Source organism: Manacus candei, unplaced genomic scaffold (genome assembly GCF_025592945.1).
Source record: "Manacus candei isolate 608988 ecotype Guabito, Panama unplaced genomic scaffold, ASM2559294v1 h1tg000005l, whole genome shotgun sequence".
Lineage (NCBI taxonomy): Eukaryota > Metazoa > Chordata > Aves > Passeriformes > Pipridae > Manacus > Manacus candei.
Genome location: NW_026138053.1, coordinates 2,112,436 through 2,135,634, shown reverse-complemented (window position 1 = coordinate 2,135,634; position 23,199 = coordinate 2,112,436). Strand labels below are relative to the sequence as shown.

Sequence of the window (23,199 nt, the reverse complement as noted above, 5' to 3'; positions counted from 1 at the left end):
TACCACAAAGTCTTAAACCAGCATGAAACCAAATGAGACCCACAAAAATTGCAGAGCATACACAAATGAAGACACAGAGAAAGACAAATGCAAACACTATCAGAAAGTCAGGTATTCAAATAGCAATCATGCTTAATTTAAATTAAGTCTGCTAATTGTAACATACTAATTCACCATGCAATCAAGACTGGAACAAAATTAAAGGACAGGAAAACGCACAATACACTGGAAATAAGGCATTTCAAATGCCACCGCAGGATTCGAGGTAGTTTCCTTAGAGAACAAAGATTCAGGGAAGGACTGTTCTCATATGTGCTTGCAGAAGATTTTAATCTACAGAGGCTGACATTGCTTTGAGCCCTGGCAGCTCTCCTGTGGCACATGCTCACTGGCAGTGTCGCGTGACACCAAAAGTAACTCCTTCAGCATCAAACAAAACACGTGAGGTGACGTTTACATCTTCTATTAATTCTGAAGTAGTTTAAATTACATGCTTAGCACTACACAAACACAGCAGGCAGTAATGGATATGAGGAGTCTCAAAGAAGCATCATACCACTGCATAAGCATAACATTTGCTTAGATATTCAGTACATGACTAAGCTTTGTCCTCATATAAAATACGATAGTCAAGCACCAACTCCTCAAACTCGAGGCATTTTCGTGGAAAAGATGGTGATTCATTAAGTTGACAATCTCAAAACATGTCCAACTTACTGCACAGCATTGCCTAAAACTATAGCCAAGAGAAACTGGTATCAGGAGTCTTGGATTTCACATTTGGCACAAGGACTCCCCTGTACAGGACTAGTAAGCATCCCCCTTCTGAATCTCAGTTCTCTGGACCCTTCCATCTTCAGGTGACATAGAACCAAAAGCCAGAACAGTCTTTAAAACTAAATTTTTAAGAGGTTTGGAATAAACTATGACATTTCACTACAGAAGTGCATATTATTTTATCTGCACTAAAAATCTCCTCTAAAGAACACTTAGGTATTACTCTGTAGTCCTCAAAATAATAGGAAAAAAGATAACTGGGGTATAGAGTGAGAAAAACTATTCAGGGATTATCTGATAATTAGCTACAAATGTAGAATCAAATCAAAAGCATTTTCCTTAATGCTTTGATAAGATATTTGCTTGCTCAATATGGTAACTGAGATGGTGTCCAAAATGTTCAGCACCAGACCGAAAACTAAGTCATTTGTCTCCAAGTAGGTGTATGGGATAGGAGATGATATACCATATACTGTATATCTTAAATAAGGTCTACCATTTATAAAAACCATTTTGCTCTAAGGTGTACAGCTCCTTGTTGACATCAGCATTCAGCTGCCAGTAAAATAATGGGAATCCCAAGTGCACCAGAGAACATGTCTCTTAGTTTGCTCCTCACCACAACTCCACACCTCTTCAAAGAACAAGGGCCTGCAAAGATTAATGTCACAGCATGGGCAGAGCCATCCCACAGCTTTAAACTGATGGGTGCTCAGATTTAAAAGGCACTTGTCAGAGACAAACAACAGTTGAAATAAGCAGATGCACAGACTTTGTAAGGATTCCAAAACCCAAATGTGTCGACTTCAATTAAACACAAGAACTGCACATTTTCAGGCCAAACACGTGCCAGTATGTACTCTTTCTGCTTTACTTTCCATAGTAGCACTGATCTCATCCAAATGTCCTCTGTGAACTTCAGAATCTCCCTTCTCATACCTCTGCTGAAACCAGCCTCTTTCCCCAGTATTTCATTTAGCTTACTTAGAACATCAGTGTAAAATTATCTTATATTCAGCTGTCTCTTTCATGTGAAGGATCCAAATAACTCATGAAATCGTCCACAATTTGTGTGTTGCTTCATTTCCTCCCCACAAAGGTTTTGACTTGAAAAACTGGTTTGTCCTGGGCAATAGCCAAATGTTCATACAAGAGAGTTTCGATCTGAACAAAGAGCTTTCAGGGCTTAAAACTTCGGTGTTAACCCTGTAGGACCCTTCCTTTGGGTTTTAGTCTAGCAGGGAAAGAGCCAACAGTATTCAAAATTAATATAAAACATGATTTCCACAGAATCCCAAATAAAGTAGAAATTACCAGCAATCCAGATGGATTGCCTAAATCATTACAAATATTTTGGGATATTAGGAAGACCTCTCTTCCAGTCGTTGGACCAGTCTCTTTCATTGTATTTAAGTAGTGCAAATGTCCTGTAATGGAAAATGTATTGGAAGCTCCCCAAAACTCATCCATTAGTGAGCAAAACACCCATTAAGTTTCCATGTAATCCAACAGACTATTCTCATACGGAGTTTTTCAGAAGATAAGGTAGAAATTTTTTCTCCCCCAAGCTGTGTTTTTGTCCTAAAGCCATACTGAAATACTAGCACAAGCAATTTGAATGAAATTTCCTCTCCAATTATGAGTGTCGGGAGGTCATTTAATATGCTGAGCTAGGTAAAAAAATTGAGCTAAGTATTATCGAAAGCATCAGATTTCCAGGTTTTTCACATCCTTCCCAACATAAGGGAAACATTTCTCATGTTATTCATTTGAGCAAGGAAATGTGTGGCGTGACAGCTGTCACTTTAAAGTTAATTATAGTATAGACTCACATTTTTAACATTAGCTTTATGTTACCACAAAAAAGTAAGTATTCTGCTAGCATCAAACTAATTGTTTTTCTTCAAAGTGACAATGTATATATGGAGGAGGTGGCATCCTTCTGACATACAGCTTTTAATGTCAATCTAGATGAATCAGCATAAAGAGACACTGAATACATTTGGAAGGAGATGTATGGACTCATTGTCTAACATGGCCCTGTTATGGCAGCAGCAAAGTTTCCCCAAATGCACCATTTACAGGCTCCTGGTTGTCTGATTATTTCCTACTCACTCGTTTACATCCCAGTGAAAGGTGGTTTCTCATTGTTTGTGAATATTTCAATAATGAACAGTATTTTTCTTAGTTAGCAAGGAACTGTTTATAATGAAATACAATGATTTCCATGGAATCACCAATTTTAGAGGGGTCTTGCTACTGAAAGATTGCTTTACATTTTACGGGTACTTAATTCTTGTGGTTTTAACAAATTACTGTATCACTGATGCTCTTTCACTGAAAGGAGAAGAGGAAAGAGAATTAGAGCATCAATGGCAGCAAATCCAACAGGCAAAATCCTTCTTCTCAAAAATCCACCTTTGTCATCCTCCAGAATTACCTTTCAAGTCAGTTCAACATATGAATCTTCCTCGTCTTAACTTTGCAAAGAGAAAGTCACTAAACAAAATAAAATTATTAAAACCCATAGTCACTGCCTGTACCACCCAGAGAGGATTAAAATCAAAAAAATGAGGACACGTTAGAAATCAGCACTCAGTCAGTTTTACAAGACCAGCAAACACCCACTTGCACAATTCTACAGCATTGTTGTTAAATTGCAAGAGTAAATTCAAGATATGCCCAAAGTGCAAAGAAACTAAAGGACTTAAACCAGATGCATTTAATTTAAATACTACAGAATTATGCTTTATCTTTCCTTAACCTAATTTCAGTAGGCAATGCCTCAGTACAGCTGATATCAGAATACCAGCCCCACATGCCCTTTGAACCAAAGAGTTCTCATATTTCCTCTATAGTTCAAACTCATAAATATTTATACAGAACCAGTTTGACAGGTAAATCTGATTTATGCCTATGTCACCCCTCCCATGAGAAACTTATGTATTTACAGTTTGCTCTTGACTCTCTCTATCCTTCCGGGAATATGTTCAAGAAGAAACAATCCAGCCACTTTGACCGGAGGAGCAGATGGTTCACTTTTACAGCGCCATTAGCTGCGGCGAGAATCCCACCAGCTGCACGAGAGAGCTCATTTCAACAAAATGTACTGAGGAGAAAGAGGAGTCCTTCCCATTTGCCTCCTAATGTAGGAAAAGCCATATGGGAGTCAAGCCCTTTAGGATTTTTAGTACATATCAGAAGCCATTAGAGAGAAATGTGCCATAGCTCAGGAGTCAAAATACCACCAGTAACCCTTTCTTGCAATGCGAAACCAAATTAAAACTGAGAGAAATCAAAGGTGGAGAAGCCCAGAATTAAGAACACACGAGTCATGGCAAACGCAGTAGGATTGTACAGAAGTTTTACAAACAGAGCAGACGAAAATGGTATTAAATATTTGACACAGCAAAAAAATTCTCTGGTGCTAAACACGCCCAAGATTGCCAAGTTACAGAAGAAATTGAAATTGCAATCATCATTTTTAAAAGGAGGGAGTGTACTAAGTGAACATTATGCTTTCAAAGGGGGCCAATTAGAAACAGAAAAATATTTATTCCTTTAGTAATACAGTACTTCACTCCAAGTGCCCGGATGCCGCCATCCTGAGAACATTAGTGCCCAGAAACGCCCAGGTCATGGCCCTGCAATGCACTACATGAACAGTGACCGCTCTCACAGCCCAGATACTCTCAGGAGCAAAGTTACTCCGTACAGGTACACACAATTTCAGGACCTACACTCTGGCAGGAATCACAACACCACAGAGTATTATCTGAAGTAGCTGATTTATTACAATACTCGTAAGACCAGCCCAACCTGCCCACCCATCTCCCCCAAGACAGCAGGCAAAGAGCTGGCAGGCCACCAGCCCAGCATGGCAGAAGGTGATATTCCCAGCAAACTGTCACACGTTCTCAAATATTTCATTTCTAAGGCTGGTTGAAGGCTGCAGTTTCCATCCTGTGTGAAATAGGATTTCCACCACAGGACTTTGTGCAGCAGCTCTCTACTCTGCCTCCTCATAGTGCTGTTTGATCATTTTGAAATACCTAATACTCATTTATGTGATTAAATCAATAAGAAGTCATCTCTTTTCCATTAAGATGCCCAGCGGATTTACAGATCAATTTCTTTCTTTTTGTACTTGAACCACTAACAAATAAATGGAATTGTAAATTTTGAGTAGGAGTTTTTTGACAAAATATTGTACATGAAACCTTGTTAGTATCTCTCAAATTGTTTGGGTCTTTGATGTCTAATTTTAAATTCAAAATGGCACATTAACAAGGTATCGGAAAATAAAGATAGTTTATTTTTGTTATGAGAAACACTGCGGGTGTCCACTCTGTTTGGAAGATCATTATTGTTGAATATTCAAAAAATACTACCTTTAGGCACAATGGACACCACCTAGAGCTTTAGAAAACCAAAGTTCTCCAAACAGGAGCAATAAATGGATCCAGAAACTGCAGGTCTGAAACAAGTTATTTTTTTTACACAACAGTGTCCTCTCTCACCTGCCCCAAACCAGCTCCTTCCCTCCACCTGGCTCTCACAGTGAGCCAGGTCCCATTACCCCACGCTGCTCCTGTGCTCACTGGTTGGTGGCCAAGCAGCACCTGAAAGCCGAGTCCAACCTACCTTATCCTTTGGAAATGGAGGGACAGGACAATAATTTGCCTCCCTTTCCTCTGCTCAGACAAAATCAAGAAATCTTTAAGAAAATACTGAGCTTTATCTCTGCCACTTCTGTTCCTCCATCAAACTACTGCTGCAACTGCTCAATGGGTGTGAAAGTTACTGCTTGGAGCAGAGAGATCAACACACAACCTGAATCTCATGGAGCTCTTTTCCTTTAAAAAACAGGCTAAAGACAACAATTTTGAAAAGAATAACACTGCTAATGCATTTCGTGGCAACTAAGATCTCCATTTATTTACAAAACCTTTCATCGTTGCCACTAAAATGTCTAAAAATCGCTGTCAGCACAGTACACAACTTCAATAAAATTTAACACAAATGTGGAATAATAACAGGAAATGAAGAGCCCACCAAAATATTACTATGTAGAAGCTACAACTCTCTAAAAAAGACTAATATCATTTCTGATAGACGATGAACAAAATTCACCCTAAAAATCAGGTCAAATCTTATATTCTGAGTCTTCCATATGTCATTAACCGTAGGAACAAACCAATTGCTGAGAAATTCTGATACCAGCTACAACTATTTATTCATAAATCTGAATATACTGCTTTAGTCAGGATTAACTGCCTACCAGTCTCACCAGTAAGTTTTCAGGCTACATACGTTAAGCTCCACGGAGCACCTGATGAGCAATAATTATGTTGATATTTCCCAGCCTTCAAGGGACACCCCTGTACTGCATCAGATCCAGTACCATTCATTAGTTTACACACTTCAATGTGATTTTATCAAAATCCAGAGAGCAGTGTAAATACAAACACCCATCCTATTAACTACTACATGAACATATTTATATCTCCAAGAAAAAAATACGCTAAATGTATTAAAGATTATTTAAAATTTAAGCCTATGCATATCTCCATGAAAGACTGTAAGTCCTATAAGTCAAAATATTTGCAAGCCCTGCACAGTGCTGCCTATATCATCATAATACTGTTTTGCTACTTCGAATAATAAAGCAGTTCGCTCCCAGTAAGCATCTATCCATCATTTTGCAAAAACAAACCCCTTCTCACATTCACATACTGTGAGAAGGAACAATGCATTTAAATAAATACCTTTAAAAAGAACGATCGGTGGATCTGCACAGTATGATTTTTACAATGAACACATTTACAAATCATTAAGAAATTAGGAAATCGTATCTAACGTACTAGGAATATGATTCAGTCTGTTAAAACAGAAGAAAACAGTATTAAAACAAGCAGCTTAGAAAAACATCGTAAGAATTACTCGCAAAATCCTTAGATTACCTTTTGGATCGCCTCAACATGCTGGTAGCAGGCAGAGAGAAATTGGACAGCACTGTCCAAAAGGAGTCAGACATGATCTTTAAAAGCTTTCATTGCTGGGAAAATACAGCACAATCAAGCCACTAGCAATAAATAAGGAACTAAATAATACCAGTGACAGAGCCAATGCAAATTCCCTGTAGACCTTGCAAGCTGTTCCATTAATGTGAGACAGGCAGGCAAGCGTACATATTGCTGCTGTTTCCACTGCCTCTGTTTTCTCCCGGCTCCATCCCTGCCTCCCTCCCTCCACCTTAGGAGGCAGTGCAAAATGAGATATTTATTCTCTTCGTAATGTGCACACTTTAAACCTGGAGTTTGATGACTACACAGCATATGTGCTTTATATATATCTCTCTGTGTTCATCTAATTACAATCAAAATATTTTCGATATTTTCAAAACCATAACTGGGTGCTGTTTGCGATCCTGAATAACAGAGGGGTTTTTAAGGCTGTGTCTGCACAGAGAGCACCACTGACTGCCTAGTTTGTGTTTTTATTCTGACATGGTGGCCCTTCTGTTTCCTAACTACATGAGGCACATCAGGGACATTTTCCTTAGTTTTTTAATTAATCTTCCATCTTTAAACAAATCCCACATTTTATCTTTAGTAACCCAAGCTGATTTTTAATTAAAAAAAAAAAAAAAGAGCTCAATGCTTCCTAAGATCAGTTTAAAAACAGAAATCCATTCTCCTCCTGAAATCAGCCGCACCACAACCACGGCAGTCACAGTAAACACAAACTCCTACGTAGCACCTGGTGCTCACAATACAACTCAACCAGCTGAATTCTGACAACAAAATGCAAGTGATGCAACTGGCACTTTTGTGATGCACATCAGAGGTTTCCCACGCACCCCCCTTGCACATCAGCTACAAGTTCACTGTTCCCCTTTGTGCCTGTAGAAGCCTCTTGCCATGTTTTTGCTTTTTCCGGGGTCTAAACAAAACCTCACTAGAGCTCCCTTTTTTTTCCCCCTTTTTAAATTTCAATATGCAATCCATTTTCTTTCTATTGTGGCTTTTTTAAGCACTTTTGCCAGTAGGAAAGCTAATGATGTTCTCATATTTCAGCCTTCTTGAGTGGTTTTTTATCACAAACATGAGAAAGATGACAATCAACAGCTGGCGCAGCCTTCCATGCACAATACAGCCCTTAAAACATGCACAGAAAAATGTCTGGGAGAAAGAAATCCCAGTAGGCTAGCTTTAGCTTTCCACGGAATCACACACATTAGATGGTCTTCATAATTTTCCATTAAATAATGGTACATTTTTAATAGATACGTTTATCAGGAATCGCAGTATCTGATGGAGCAAAGGATGCCCTTCCATCTGGGCTTCAAAACAGGGAAATGGGATTTCTGGAATCTCTGCTCATCTCTTCTAGTGCTTTTAAACATTTTTATGAAATTAATCTAAGTCATACAGTGGGTTTGATTTCACAAAGTTAATTTAGAGTACAACTGAACCAAACTATGCCACTGTCTACCACTGATGTGAAAGAATAAACGCATTCATTTTTGTGTGCACATAATAACATATGCCAATCAAGTAGAAACTGAAGACTAGTATTTTGGAATTATATTCAGGATATTATGTGACCTTCCAATTCCAATAAACTCTGGTTTCGAAAAGGTATGAAAATTTTACTCTGTCAGCTAAAACATGAATTGAAATTGCCAGGCAATAATGGTGGAAAAAAAGTGGTCAGTTAACTAACAAAATAAACCCATCACAACAAAAATAAATTCTTGACTGTTTATGGTTAACAAATAAGATCACGATCAGCTAAAGCCCCTAAATCTATATTCATCATGCTTTTTTCAAAAGTGATTGAAAACTCAGTAGTGGAAGGCGTATCACTCATAGTATCACTGTACTCAGCAGCAGCAGCACTTTCACATCTCTTGGAGGAAGGACATAAAAAGGAGAAGCCATTTTAGGAGAACACTTCATGGGCATCAGTGACTGACAGTCCCACAGCAACATTAATCCAGCCAAACCCTCTCTGTCCTCTGCTGTTCCTGGGGAACACAGGGCACCCCCAGCAGGGAAGGGAATGGGGTGTTTGCTATCCCCAGAAACCCATCTGTCTGCCCAACTCCCCATTTAACACGATTCTGCAGAGCTTTTACCCAAGAACTGCAAAAAGCACTTTGGGAATTATATAACACTGGGTCAAAAACAGCAGAAATTTTTTAACACTTTATAGTCCTGCTTTTCAAAATGCCTGTTCCATATGCCAATAATGAACTCTGATCTTGCAAATCAGCACCTGTAAAGTGCTCATCTTGGGACCATCCCCAAATTTTAAGTCCAGAGAAGTTCAGAGTACCCCCAAAAAATGCGAAGATGCCACATTTAGAGATGCAGTGTTTTTGCTAGAAAAACAGAAGAACACAATGAAACTGTCAAAAAGCTTTTAAAGTAATATGACAGTGTCAACATTTGCAGACTTCTCTTTAGTTGTAACAAATGTATGAAGCATAAGGATTTTCTCACATCTACAGTGACAAATGAAATCCTTCGAAGGAACTATATTACTGTCTCTGCACAATAAGTAAAACATTTTGCAAAATTTGGACCAGAAACTTCTCAGTAATTCAAAAATATATCCTCCTGTATATGAAAAAGCATGTCAACAGCACGCTCACACAAATAGGTTATGAGATGAGTCTTCTATTTTATTTAACTCATAACAACGTTAATATGTCTTTGTGAATTCTAGACCCTGAGGTATTCCAAGACTGAAGAAACCTCTTCTCTTATAAAATTCTTCCACTCATCTTTCAGGATATTTAGTGTCCATCAATCTTCCTAACGCACCTTCTCCACTTCATGCCCAACTTGTCCTCAGAAGAGACCACCTGCAGAACATTTCAGCAGCTCCTGTGATGATGGAGTATTTCTCTGTCAGCCAAATGTACAGTTTCCAGGGCCCTCCTAATGACACCACATCCACTGGACAGTTATAAATAGTCAATGTCAATGACTTCCCCAATTTCTCATCTTTACCATTATCAAAGTAGGACATTAATTAAGCCTGACATTAAATGAGAATGCAATTAGGCAAACAGTCCACATGAAACTCATTGCTTTCTGGACTTTTTTCATAGCAGCCACATTCATCATTAAATAAATTCCCTAGGTATAAGACCATCTTCTTTTAAATAAAATCTGTCATTTTAAAAGTAAGCTGAACTCCCTGAAAAGTCTGAAGTAGTACCAAGCAGATCAATGAGGTAATTCTGAAAAGGAATATCCCAAAGGTCAAAACTCATGACTGACTACATTTTAAGTTGACTAGATATCATGTAAAGTCTCCAAAATATTGACTATATTTTTAAATACTTCAAACAGGATGAACCATGTAGTAGTCCAGTAGTTTTCAAGTGAAGATGACTTTCATGAGTCACATTATGGTAAATGAAAGCTTATAATGGAAACCAGTTAAAATACTAATTGGGATAAACCTACCTCTTCCTAAATAACCATGATACTTTCAGACTTAACTTTTTTAAATAGTCATTAACCTCAAAGCTACAGATTACTTATTAGAAATATCCAGAAATCAAAATGATTTTGCTAGCAAAACTAAATTGTTTGGAAAGTCACAAAAAAGAAGACACATTCTATAAAAAGCATACTGATTTTATTTTAAACTTTAAATTGTATGCCCAACAAGCACAGAAAATTATTCTACTATAAGTAAGCCTAAGTTAACACAGGTGAAGAGATACCTGCCCTGTGTCACTTACTATACAGTGAAAAGGTGTAAAAACTCCAGCAGGAAACTTTGTTCTTTCAATAAAAGAAAGGAGAAAAGTTATTCCTTTGTGCTTCCCCAAAAAAAAAAAAAAGGAAGGTTCCTTTAAAAAAAAAATTAGGTGGGAGATGTGTGTTGAGCTATTTGGGGCATCATTATTATTTGAACACTGACCTACGCAAATGAAGAACAGACTGTCTTTGAGCCGTCTGCAATCACAGGACATGGAAGTAACAGTCTGACAGAAAACATTAAGTTGAATGTATCTTTAAGGTTCACTTTTCTATCATTATTTTCCAGGTTATATAATCATAGATTTGGGCAGAAATCACCAAGCCACCCCCTCCCACCCCCCAGAACTAAAGAGCTACACTCTTTTACTACAGTGGCTCATTCAGATTTCAATGGCCCTGTATAAAAGGGCTCCCAAAGACATATGCATATAAGATTAAACTAAGAGCTGGTGGTCGAGGTTTTTGGGGGTGAAGAACAACCAAACTTCCCTCTGCTGTGAATTTCCTATGCAGGGAACATCCTAGTGACTGCACTAGTTTACTACTCAAAGGATCAGAAACATTTACTGAAGTAGCTGTCAGGCACTGCACACCCCAACACCTGCACAAGAGCTGCCAGCTTCTCATGTAACTTTAATTGGGCACAGTCACTGAACTAACAGGGGTTGCCATCCTAGCAGGCAGCCTGAAATGGTATCTAATGCACTACAGTATCACTGCACAGTTAAGCATAAGCAACTGCTCTGATTTCAGTCTAAAACAACTCTCACAAAGTCGTACTCACTCAGATACAGAGGATGCCAACTACAGCTCTCTCATCACAATTAGTATTTTCTAAGTGAAAGCACTACTAAACAGTGATAAGAAGTGAGCAGTACTAAAATTGGGTCTCAAATCCCATGAATACTTAATAAGAAAGATTCTTTCTTTGTATATTTTTTTACAAAAATATCACTTCTTAGCATGCTAATATTCCATGCAACACTATTCATTCCAAGAAACACTAGAAGATGTTTGGCAATTCCAATATAACATAAGCTTAACATTATTTCAAGCTCACAAAATTGACAATTGGGCTCAGACGCCATGGAAAGGTCAATTATCCTCTTTAAATAAGTTACTAGAACTTGCACTCTTTCCCTAGCCCTGCCTTCTTCATGTGCAATTCAAATGTCAGTTGTCCGATTTAATCAAATGTAACCTCGATATGTGATTAAAACGCCAGGAAAATGAGAAATGTTATTTGAAAAATAACAATACTGAACATGAGATCTGAAAATGTCACTTCACGTTTATACAGAAGTCTTCTAATGTTTCATCCAAAATGTTGCTGAGGACACTCGGTAGCACTTGTGAGAAAGAGGGCATCAGAGTGCTGCCATAACCTCAACATCCTCATCCAAAGGTTTTCCCTCCTCTTCACCGGCAAAAAATTATCCAAAGGAAAACACAGATTGAGCCCCCTCTTGCCACCGTAGCATTTCCTCATCTTTGCCATGTATTATTTATCCCAGTGCACTTAAAACTTCCTTTCCAACCTGCAATACAGTGTTAATGAATTCACTGTGCAACTGCATTTGCAAACAGGAAGATAACCTAATCTCTTCTCCTGCCACTCCAACCTGCAGCAGCCTCTCCATGAACAAGCACAGCACTTCAGCAGCTTCAGCTCTTTGCAGAATTCTTCCACCTCTGGCTCCTGGCACTGGAGTAACACAACCAGGCTAATATTAATTCTCCTGTAACATGGGGTCTGTATATACCCCAAGGAGCTGTAACACACAGCCCTTGACAGACATGGTCCATAACCATTCCAACAAGACTGGTAGCAAAGCAGATTTGAAAAAGCAGGTTTATTTCCCCCCCCGTTTTACAGGAAAACTACAGTGCAGAGCCTGAAGGACAAATTAAGGGTAAAAGCAGCAGCAAAGGCAGTCAGCAGACTTTGTGTCTTTGCAGGGAGTGAGGACTGAAGAAGAACTACCAGTGGATGTTTAAAACTAAACCAAGACAACACACAACTAATTCAGGTAAAATGAACAAAGCAAACAACAAAGAAAGGGAACCGAGCTGTATTTCAGGGGGTGAATTAGAGGGCTTTGAGTTACTCAGATCACAACTACCAGCTTGCAAAAGCAAAAAAAGGGGCTCCCCTCATCTGTGCAAGGCCACAAACCCCCAACAGCAGCCTGTGCAGACACTGTGCCAAGGATCACCATGGTGGCCCCAGGCTTGGGCACACGTGGTAAGCAGCAGAAGGGAGTGCTGTCACCTGTTTCACAGTGTATTACCCAGAAGACCAAATCAAGCCTGAACTCTAAAAACAAGCTCTGGCATCTGATTTGTCTCTCAGTATAATTCAGGTTGTTTGCCCCAACCCAAATATCCGGTGCAGGACATTCCACTCCACGGCTTGTTTCCTCGTTCCCTGGTTAATACACTTAGACTCAGCTGAAATGTTAAGGATATTGTAAAGCCCTTGCATTTACCATGGCTTTTCTGAGACAAAAAGCTTATTTTGTAGGATGTTGGCTAAGAAGAGTTATTCTGGGAGCAAGGGGAATGCTAATGTAATGAACAGACGAAGAGGATGAATTTTACATTTTCAAGCATAAATTCTTAATGAAGTTAGAGCACAGGATAAGAATAGACTTTACAAAATAAGCCATGGTACAGAAGAGACATGAGAAATCAAAACCATGCTTGGGAAACATCATGAGTGCTGGTAGACACACACACACACAAAAAAAAAGATGAACAGTTTATCCAGTTTTAAAGGCAGAATTACATCCTAATTTAGCCATGAATTTTGAACAGGAATTGGCCCCTATTTTAGCTATTTCTTTGGAATACTACAAATCTTCACAGCAAAAGCTTGGCTTTTTAAGTCTGGGAAAGCCATGATAATGTATCATCAACCATCAGGCAAACAAACTGCTCCAGGTTGTGAGCCTCAGAAAAATACATAACATAAAAATAGACTGAACATGAGAACAAGCCCAAAACATGGATTTTTAAATAATTACAGATTGATACATCTCTATCAACTCTTTTACAGTAATTCTGAGAAACCCACAAAGGTGATGCATTACAAAAGTAAGGTTTCCTAAAGCACACATAGTATTTAGAAGGTCTTCTAACAAAGTTATTTATTTTATTTATGACTTCTAACATATATGTCTACCTATATATAAGTGGAGATATAAATGTTAGAGATCTGGAAGACAGAAGAGGATTTAATAAATCAAGATAAATTTACTCCAATTGAATTCTCAGCTTTGAAATAAAGTACAGAATGGGCAGCTATGGAATTCTGAATGATTTCTGCAGTCTCCAGAGAAACATTCTGTTGAAATACTAAAAGACATAATTTAACAGTCGGCAATCTTACTACACTCTACTGTAACATTAAAAATGGCACAGATAAATCTAAATAATATAGCTAGAAACAAAAATATATAACAAAATTGCTTGTTTTTAAAATAAATTACTTTCATAGCCCACCTCGCCTTTATATCTCAGATATAAAGAAAAAAAGAAAATACTGATAAATAGGAATATTCATCTTATATTCACTTTCTTTTCTTCCAAATTTTGACTAACAGATGTAGCATTTCACAGATTTTGCAGATTGGGGGGGGGGGGGGGAACAAAATCAAAAGTTAAGTAAAAATTTGGGGGGGGGTTAATATTTTCTAACAAAATCAAATTTAGGCTTCTGTGCTACCCATCAAAACGCAGCTCGTAAGAAAAGTAAATAATATTTCCAGCTTGCCTTCTAAACAGACTTCTAAACAAACACCCGGGCTGAGAGCGCACGGGTCACGCGTGCCAACGAGCAACACCTGCGTGCCCGGGAGTGCACTTTCTGCAGAGAAAACCCGCAAAATTAGCAAATATTTTCACGTTAGCGACCACTTACAACAACACTACGTACACCACCGACCGCGGCGCTCTGCGGCGTGGGCTGCAGCTGCCCCTGTCCTTAATAAGAAGGGGAAGGCTGCAGAAGCGACAGGTCACAGGTTTCTGATCCATGTTGCCACGAGCGGAGGCTGCGCGCGCCCGGCCGTGGGGCACAGGCTGGAACACGTCCCCGTGGGCTGTTCCTCCATGCCAAAGACAAACGCAGCCCTAATCCACTCCATTTGGCTCAAATTAGTTGCAAGTTCTCTGCAAGGGCAAGGCAGACACTCGTGACCTAAAAGGAACACTTCTGGTCAATATTTGTGTGTTGATTCACTCGGAAAATTGGACGTTTAATGATTTTGAAATCTTCCAGTTTCTCGGAAGCAGAGTTTAACTTAAATGAAGTGTGGAGGAAAGTTGATGGGGATTTTTACCAGATTTCTTTCAGTGGAAAATTTTGCCCTAAAATTTTGCTGAGAATTATAGCTTGACCTGTTCTGCTATTTCGCCTTTCTCATCTGTTCGCAAATAAAACTGAGAATCACAGGAACAAAAACTGAAATATAATAGAGAGTACAAAAAATAGTATTCACCTTTTCAGGCAAGCTGTAACCCAAACATACATTATCACTTCTACTCGTGCAGCAGGTCTTAGATCAGAATCAAAAGAATTACTTCCAAAACTTTTTTTTTTTTAGTATTTATACAAATAAATGCCCATCTCAGCCCAGAGATGTGACAATGCGACTCTCGGTGCACAGCAAGTCTTTACCAGATGGTTGGATCAATAACATCCCTGCTCTAAAGACCTAAAGGTCTAAAGAAAGGAAAGGACAGGGAGAACAGGAAGGAAACAAAAGCACACAGAGCTCTTTCACCACAGCCAAGATTACTGTTTGAAGATTTTATTTTAGAACATTAATAATTCATAATGACAGTGTAATGTAAACTAGGTTAGAAGATTATGCTCTCAAGTACCACACAAGGCATTGAATGACAGAATAATAACCACTAGCCAAAGCAGCAAAATTTCAGGAGATAAATGAGGGTAAGAGAGAACTTGGAGGACTAGAAGAAGCATATTTGAGACAAATGAACAAAAACAGGAACAGAGAGATTTCGAAAAAAGGGGGAGCACAGATACAGCCTGGAGAAAAGAGAGCATGAATGGGTCCATTACAGAGGATAAAGCTCTGCTGCATTCAAACAAGAGCTTAAATTTGAGACAAAAGTTCACCATAGCTCAGGAGAGCGAGACACAGCTGAAATGGGACACCACTTCCCAAGCTGGTAAAAAGTTACCCTGAAATCTTCTTTCCTTCTTTACACTCTAAACGTTCCTTAAGCTCGCTATCAGTACATCTCTACTATTAGTGCTTCAGAACAGGACATCAAAAGGGCCAGTTTGCACACTCACCAATTTTCCAAGTCAGAACTAAAAATAGCACCTGGCTGCCTCATAGGCCGATTAAAAACAAATTTTGGAAAATGCATGGCACTGTCTATCAACAATAACAAACACATGACTGCCTGGTTAAGAATATATATTTCTTTCTCAGAATTATTCCCTTGCCAGGAATGTTTCAGCGCTCGGGTTGTTTCTGTATCTGTACTCAAGATCAAAAGGCCTTTGAGGGACAGACTATGTGGCAGGAAAAATTTTATACAGAACTGAGCACAGTACTGTTGTTTGAGGAAATCACTGTTATTTGAGAATCAAGACAGAAAAAAAAAAGGCTTCAGTATTTTCTACCGTCTCTTAAGAACCTTATGAGATTTTCATTCCTCACCAGAAGTTGCTAACTTGTCCCAGCCATGCCAAACTCTTAGTAGTGCAGCTGTAGCGAGTCAGCTCTTAGCAGGTGTAGCAGCAGATCACAGCCTTCAAACACAATTACATAGAAAAACCAGCTATGACCATATATGGTTTATAGGTGAAATGGCTGACAAACAGTAAAGCCCTCCAACTTCTGAAGTCACAAGCACACACTCTCCTCTGGGAGCCTCCAATTTCCCAGGTCAAACCACCAGGTTATGATTTACAAGTGGTCCCATGGAGGGCAGCCAAATTGTGAGCCTGGACTGAGACAAGAATTCACACCTCGAGCTCCAAACCCCAGGGTTTAACTCTTCTGCTACTGCAGCTCCAGGCAGGACACCAAGATTTTTGCATTTAGGTAATGCCTTCACATAAAAAAAATCACACCATGCCTCAATATTCCCAACCATGTGACAGTTAACAAACAGTTTCCAATCAGCCTAAGACAGACAAGAAGTTATCTGAGCCTGTCACGTTTTAGGTATCACCTGTGTCCATCCCCCGTAGTCTCCTAGATGGGAAAAATGATCCCCGAGACTAATAACCAGTACAAAAGAAAAGGAATAAAGAGAAAAATTTCTATTAAAAAATAAATGAACTGTGGGAAATTCATTCATTCAATGTGAGATGTACATTAGAATTCAGTTGCCAAAAGCTTACCTACTCAAAATTCATCATTTCACGGTTCGCATAATGATATATCCACAAAGTTGTTCTGTTACTCATTATTCCTGAATTGCTGATCTACATTGTTTCCAAAAGTGACATTATGCTGTCTTGCAGTCAACTCTGACCAATTATTTAGCACCTTTAGGAAAGCTGAACCTGTACCAAATCAAGCACTAAAACAGGAGGATAACACTTGCTGCAAACCCAAAACAATTTCCAAATGTCATTCAAGCTGAATGTAGGCGTCTTCATTAATCCTGACATTTGTCAAATAGGAATTTCTAACTCAAAAAACCTCTTAAAACCTGTATCATATCAAGTGACTTTAAACTAAAAGAAATTTAAGTAGAGAGATAGGAGACCCTCACCAACTTTTGAGAAGCCTTGAGATATTTCAAAATAAAAATAAAGAACCTCGTCAAGTCTGAATTCTGAAATGTTTTTGATCTTCCTTAAAAACATGGAACTTCTCCTGTTTACAGGTGTTGCCCCACAGCTGTAAAATATATGCAGTCTTCAAAACCCAAACCACAGGCGATCTGAGGATGAGTGTGCCAAGGACACATCCTTACACTATGGAAGGGATTTCTGCACCTGCCTCGGAGCAGAAGGACTGGAGTTACAAAGCTCTCTCCTGGAGACACACCAGCAATCCTGATACACAAGACAAAGAGCCACGGTCTAACAGGACACTCATTCCAAGGACGCGGATGTCTCCATCCCCACCTTTTGGTGAAGGTTTGCTGAAGCCCACCTGATTTACTGCAGTGGAGCAGACTCACCCAGGACACTGCCCACCCAACCTCACTCACACACCCAAACAAGCCATAGCTCTCAATATAGGTCTCTCCTTATCCACTGCAACAGCTTGGGCAAAAAAAGGCTTTAAATAAAGGCAGGCAACCCTCCCAGTACATTTGGTGAATGCCTATGCATGATATATTCTTGTTACTTACCACAGTTATTGATTAAAAGCTTGTTTCCTAGAATAGGCTTTTTATGTAAATAAATTAATATATTCTTAAATTATATCACAGATGTCCATAAAATCCTAATTCTATAAAACTCATAACATTGTAATTACACACTGATCAAGTAATTATTTACTGTGCTCAAACACTGAGTATTTCGGAGCAACATTAGGTTTCCCATTTTGTTTTACTTAAATAAGACAGCAAGGGTCTGATCACCATCACTCCCAGAAATAGTGACCAGATTTTGTACAGGCTAGGAAAAAATTCTATTAAAGTATTCTGCAAAGCTATAAAAAAATTAATAGCTATTATCAAGAGACTCTATTAAAGCTAGAACTTCCAAGGGAAAACATTCCTATAAAAATAATCTCTACCATATATCTCTATAGGAACATGTTCCACAACTGGTATGAATTCATGGAATCAAAATAGCCGGAGAAAATACCCCTTGAAAGATCCAGCTGAAGTCAACTCTTCCATTGATTTCTTAGGATAAAGCAAATTTCCACTGAGACTTCAGCTAACCTACAGCACCCACAGATGCCAGAAATATGGCACCTGAACACTTTCATCCTTCTTATCACAAACAAATTGAACTGTTTCTAGAATTACTGAAACTGTCTTATATCTGCTGACGGTGTTACAGAGCATGTAACATTTTCTGAAATGGGGGAAATTCACCCTCCTTTAATCTCAGAGTTCATCACTTCCAAGTTAGAACAATTAATTCATGACATATTTTAAGCAACTTGAGATCAAAAGATGCAGTAAATTCGTATTTTGATTAAATTAAAGTACAAATATGGGTGCATAAAGATTTGCCAAGTCATAAAGAGGACCAGCTGTGAAACATGGCCTCATTTTTTTCTTCAGTAATTTGACTTCCCTGCTACCCCCAGAAGAGTGCAAGCCACATCCCAAAGATGAGACTCAGTAATGTTTAATTTTGAACATCATTCTATTTTCTTCCTAAAGTTACATAACCTTAATTCCAACTCACAGTTCCATCAACTATTGCAGTCTTATTCCACCTGTTATCAATTTGCTTGTATTGTAATCAAGCCATTTCACATTTCCTTTTACTCTTTTGAAAGGTTTACATTATTTTCATTTGTTCAAAGGTTACGTATAAAATATTTTCAATCTCAATTAGATTAATTCTTTCAGAAGCCATGAACTTCCATGCCACCTGTCTGGACATCAGATGCACCATTTGTCGACGTAAAAATATGAACGACACTGTGAAATACAGAAAAGAAGGGAAAAACCTGTGCAAATTCTTGCAAAAGCAACGTACCAAAGGTAAAAAGTGAGAAAGATTTAACGTCAAGGCCTTTTACTTGCTACATTTTTCAGCAGTTCCTCGCATAGCCATGGAAATGAACCTCTGCCTGGCTAACTGAGAGTGCTAAGCTGAGTAGATCAATGACAGTACTAAGTTGCCAAGATGAACCTTTGCTCTAAGCAAGCAGGAATGGCTATCACTGGTACCGTAACCAAGTAAACAAAACTACAACAAAGAAAGACTGGATAAAAACAGGATCAAGGGCTGCACAGGTGAAAGCAACGACGACGAAAATAAAAAGTTATTATAGCAGACCTAAGCTCTTACACAGAACAACGTATCTGTGAATCATCAACCATTCAGTATTTAAAGAGCTGGAAGGTCCCCACATGCGAAAAATATTAATATCAAGGAGAGTCCACAGTAACAGTGGAATAAAACTTGATGATGAGACTTTCATATGAACTGCTCCTAAAGAGAAAATTATTCACTGACCTGTGTCAGAAGCCTGAAATTCGAAGGTTTCTCAGAGGAAAAAAAGCAGTAAGTACCAAAAAGGCCTTTTGAAAATAATCAATAATCATCAGATCTCATCTCCAAAAAGAACAGTTCTCAACTGACTACAACAATAATCTAATTTTGATATTTAATTGCCACTTACCAGTCTGTTAATTAGCCCCAAGGCTAAAAAGCATTTAATCGTATTTAATCACCCTTGTTTAAAGGAACATTACCCAACACCAGCCTTTAAATAATAAAAATTCATTTAAAATTAGATTGATGACAATGACACTGAAATGTCAGGAGACTGCTCTGTAGTTGCTGCCCTTCACTTCACCACCAGTGCTGCCAAAACGAGCACCTTATTAAGAATTGTCACCAATTGCTGCCCAACGTGCAGGGAGAGCAGCAGCCTGCTGGGCAAGCCCCCCTCCATGGCCCTGCACAGTGAGGACAAACACGGGTAACATCCCCTTCCTTTGCTGACAACCTGATGTACTATTCATCACTCTGCATTAGAGGGGCAGGTGCCTAAAATAATTCAACTTTGCATTTTCTGGTTACTCCCACCAGAACTGGCCAGCAGGAGCAATCTCCCTCTGAAATAACAGTCTAGATTCAGGGGCTATTGCATTACCACCTGATGAGTAACTGAAATTTGACCAGCTACATCCACCCTGCAGCATGTGAACTTCAAAACCAGCCCTCTGATGCTATGCTGGCTCAAATTTTAAGTAGGTACCACAATGAGCTCCAGTTTCATAACCACACACACAAAGATCTCCAGCTTGTGTTAGCCTTTGCCTGGGACTATCTCACTAGGTAAAGTTTCCTCTTAGTGAAGAAGCTGAAGGTTTCCACTGGGGCTGCTGGTGGCCATGCATGTCCCATAGGAGCACAACAAGGAGCAAGAGCTAATCCTGAAGGAAAAATACACCAGTCAACCTCTCCAATGCTTTAATACAAACTGGGCTGGTTTGGGCTGGTTTTGGTTTACAGATTCTAGTACCACACATTTAAATCTGCTAACAACAGGTTTGATTTTACTCATTATCATTTGGAGACTTCATCCTGCCAGCCTCTGTAAGACAGCAATGTGGATTTCCAGTGAATAGAACTGGTTGCAGTCCTTTAGCACAGACCCACTATTCTAGACAGGTAGTTTTAAGGACGTCACTCTTGGCTGTTTTACTTTTATATTCATTTTCTTGACATCAGCCATGCTTGTGAGGGCTCCTTTGATGCATGGTACAAGTTGCACACATATTCAGAAGCTAACCACCAGCAATTTGCATGCACACACCAGCAGACAGGTTTCCACTCCTTTATATATTTTACCTTCTTCCCTACTCAGGGCCTTATGAACTAAAAAGAACTTGTACCTATAAGCAACATGAACTTTGAACACTAAATGGTTGTAAGTAAGTTACAACTATAAGGCTGTTCCCTTCTGTTAGATGTTATTCTCTTAAACTATAAAGCTGTTAAGTTCATAGATGGTTATGCCAACACCAAACCATTAGCAATTCCTAGTTGACACCTTTCCTTACCTCCACTGAAAAGGATGGCTGTAGCACGGACTAGATGGATTGCTCTGGGGTTGTGAGTTCAGGTAAAATACTAGAGGAGAAGTAACAAGTGCACAGTCAGCACTAAATGGGAATTTAAGATGCTGCAGACCTGGAGCAGATGTAGGAGAGAACATGTGCTGATGAACATCATTTCCTCGGCAGTGGGAGTACAAAGGAGAGGAGATTCTGACAAGGTACCACAGTAGAAAAAAAAAATCAAGGTCAATATCATTTTTTGTTTCAATTAAAAAAAAAAAAGATACTTCCAAAATACAAGTTATACCTTCTCAATAAATGCAATAAACTAAGTGGTCAAAAGTCATGCTTTCCATTACTATCCAAATCAAAATGTATTTTTCATTCAATTTAATATCTGTTATTTTTCCACTACAAAAACCTTCCAATCTGGAATTATCCAAATCCTTCTTTGTAGCGATTTCCAGGCTTTCTGGAATATGTACCACTGTCAATCTCTAATATAAAACATTTAATTGAGTAAAAACAACAAATTGATAATGGCACCAGTAACAGACATGGACCATTTTTATCACAGCCTTCACAATTTGGGAGCCATGGTCATACCACAGCTGTGGCAATAACAGAAATACCCAACTGTGAAAATATGAATTACACAAACCATTAAACTAGAAAACAACACTTAGCAGTGACAGTGTTTTAGAACAACAACTACTTAAGCCTGAAAGCAGCACTGCAAAATGGCTTTATTCTAATTTTAGCAGTGGGGAAACTGAGGTACGAAGAGGTTAAAGTGACATGTCCACAGCACATCCCTGGTTGTATCAGGACTGCAGCTGAGGATGCTGATGCCCAGCTCTGTGCTCAGCTCTGTGAACTGTCCTGCTTTTGCAGGGGTAGCAGCCAACACACATTTGTACACACAGAGAGCACAGAAAATGCCTCAAGGTAGCTGCTTTTCCAAAAGCTGCAAACAGACTTCTACAGAAACACAGAGCAGAGGTTCTGACACCTACTTCATTGAACTATACACGATGAGATGTCCTTCACTAGAAATAAAGTAAAAGTTAACTTACAAATATTGGTATTACAAAGTGTTCTTATGTGTTAGAATACAAACTAGTGCCACTCTACTCTTACACCTGTAACTTTGATTTTTGACTGAGGGCCGAAAAAAGTTTCTCTTTACCATATTTAAACATAAAACTGAGAAGAATGGAAATCTGAAGGACGCTTCAGTTTTGTTTAGAATTCAGATACTTTACACTTAAAGTCCTGAAGTCAAGCATGTTTGTTCATGTTCCTTGCTTTAGATTTCCTAATGAATCTAAATACTTATCAGTAAGTAACCTTTACATATTGGAAATCCTCCCCACTAGCAATCTCTGCTTACACAGCTGATGAGCTTTACAGTCTGTAGTCAGAAAAGGTTAAGCCTGCCTCTTACCCTGCTCCTCCCTCCACTGACTACGGGATAGATTCATTTAACCTCCCCTACTTATAAACATAGTATTAAATACACCATTTCTTTAATATTTTACCAAGTAGAAACAATAAATATAATTAAAAACATCAGAAATAGCAGTTTTCATTAGTAGATTTCAAAGCCTTTATAAAGGACACAAGCATTAAAATGGAATTGCTTGTTTGAAATCTATTTATAGAAATACATAGAAAAATGTATTTCTAGAAAGTAAAAACTTTTAGCTTTAAATCTCAAAGTTTGCTATAACATTCTTTATTTTAAAAGATAATAATGGTAGCCAAGGTTTCTGAAGCTTTGAGCCCCGTGACACCTTCCTGACAGATTATTAGAAGTACTTTTTAAATCTCAAGAGTGATCAAACTAGAAAGACAGAGTTACAAACATTCAGTTTTACCACATTAATAATTGGTAGAAAACCTAACCACAATATACCCCAGTTAAAAA

General features: G+C 38.6%; 1 protein-coding gene across 8 annotated transcripts in view; it reads right to left on the bottom strand.

Moving 5' to 3' along the window:
• Positions 1-23,199, bottom strand: part of MAST2 (microtubule associated serine/threonine kinase 2) — a 192,468-nt gene that overhangs the window by 79,043 nt on the left and 90,226 nt on the right. For 2 of the 8 annotated variants that reach the window (XM_051795555.1, XM_051795530.1), the window contains one exon: positions 21,273-21,479. The exons of 5 other annotated variants lie outside the window; for them this stretch is intronic. In XM_051795555.1, the coding sequence (XP_051651515.1) occupies positions 21,273-21,479 (207 nt within the window). Of the gene's footprint in view, positions 1-21,272; positions 21,480-22,285; positions 22,319-23,199 lie in introns of all 8 variants that reach the window. One more of the 8 variants, XM_051795509.1, reaches the window with a different exon arrangement.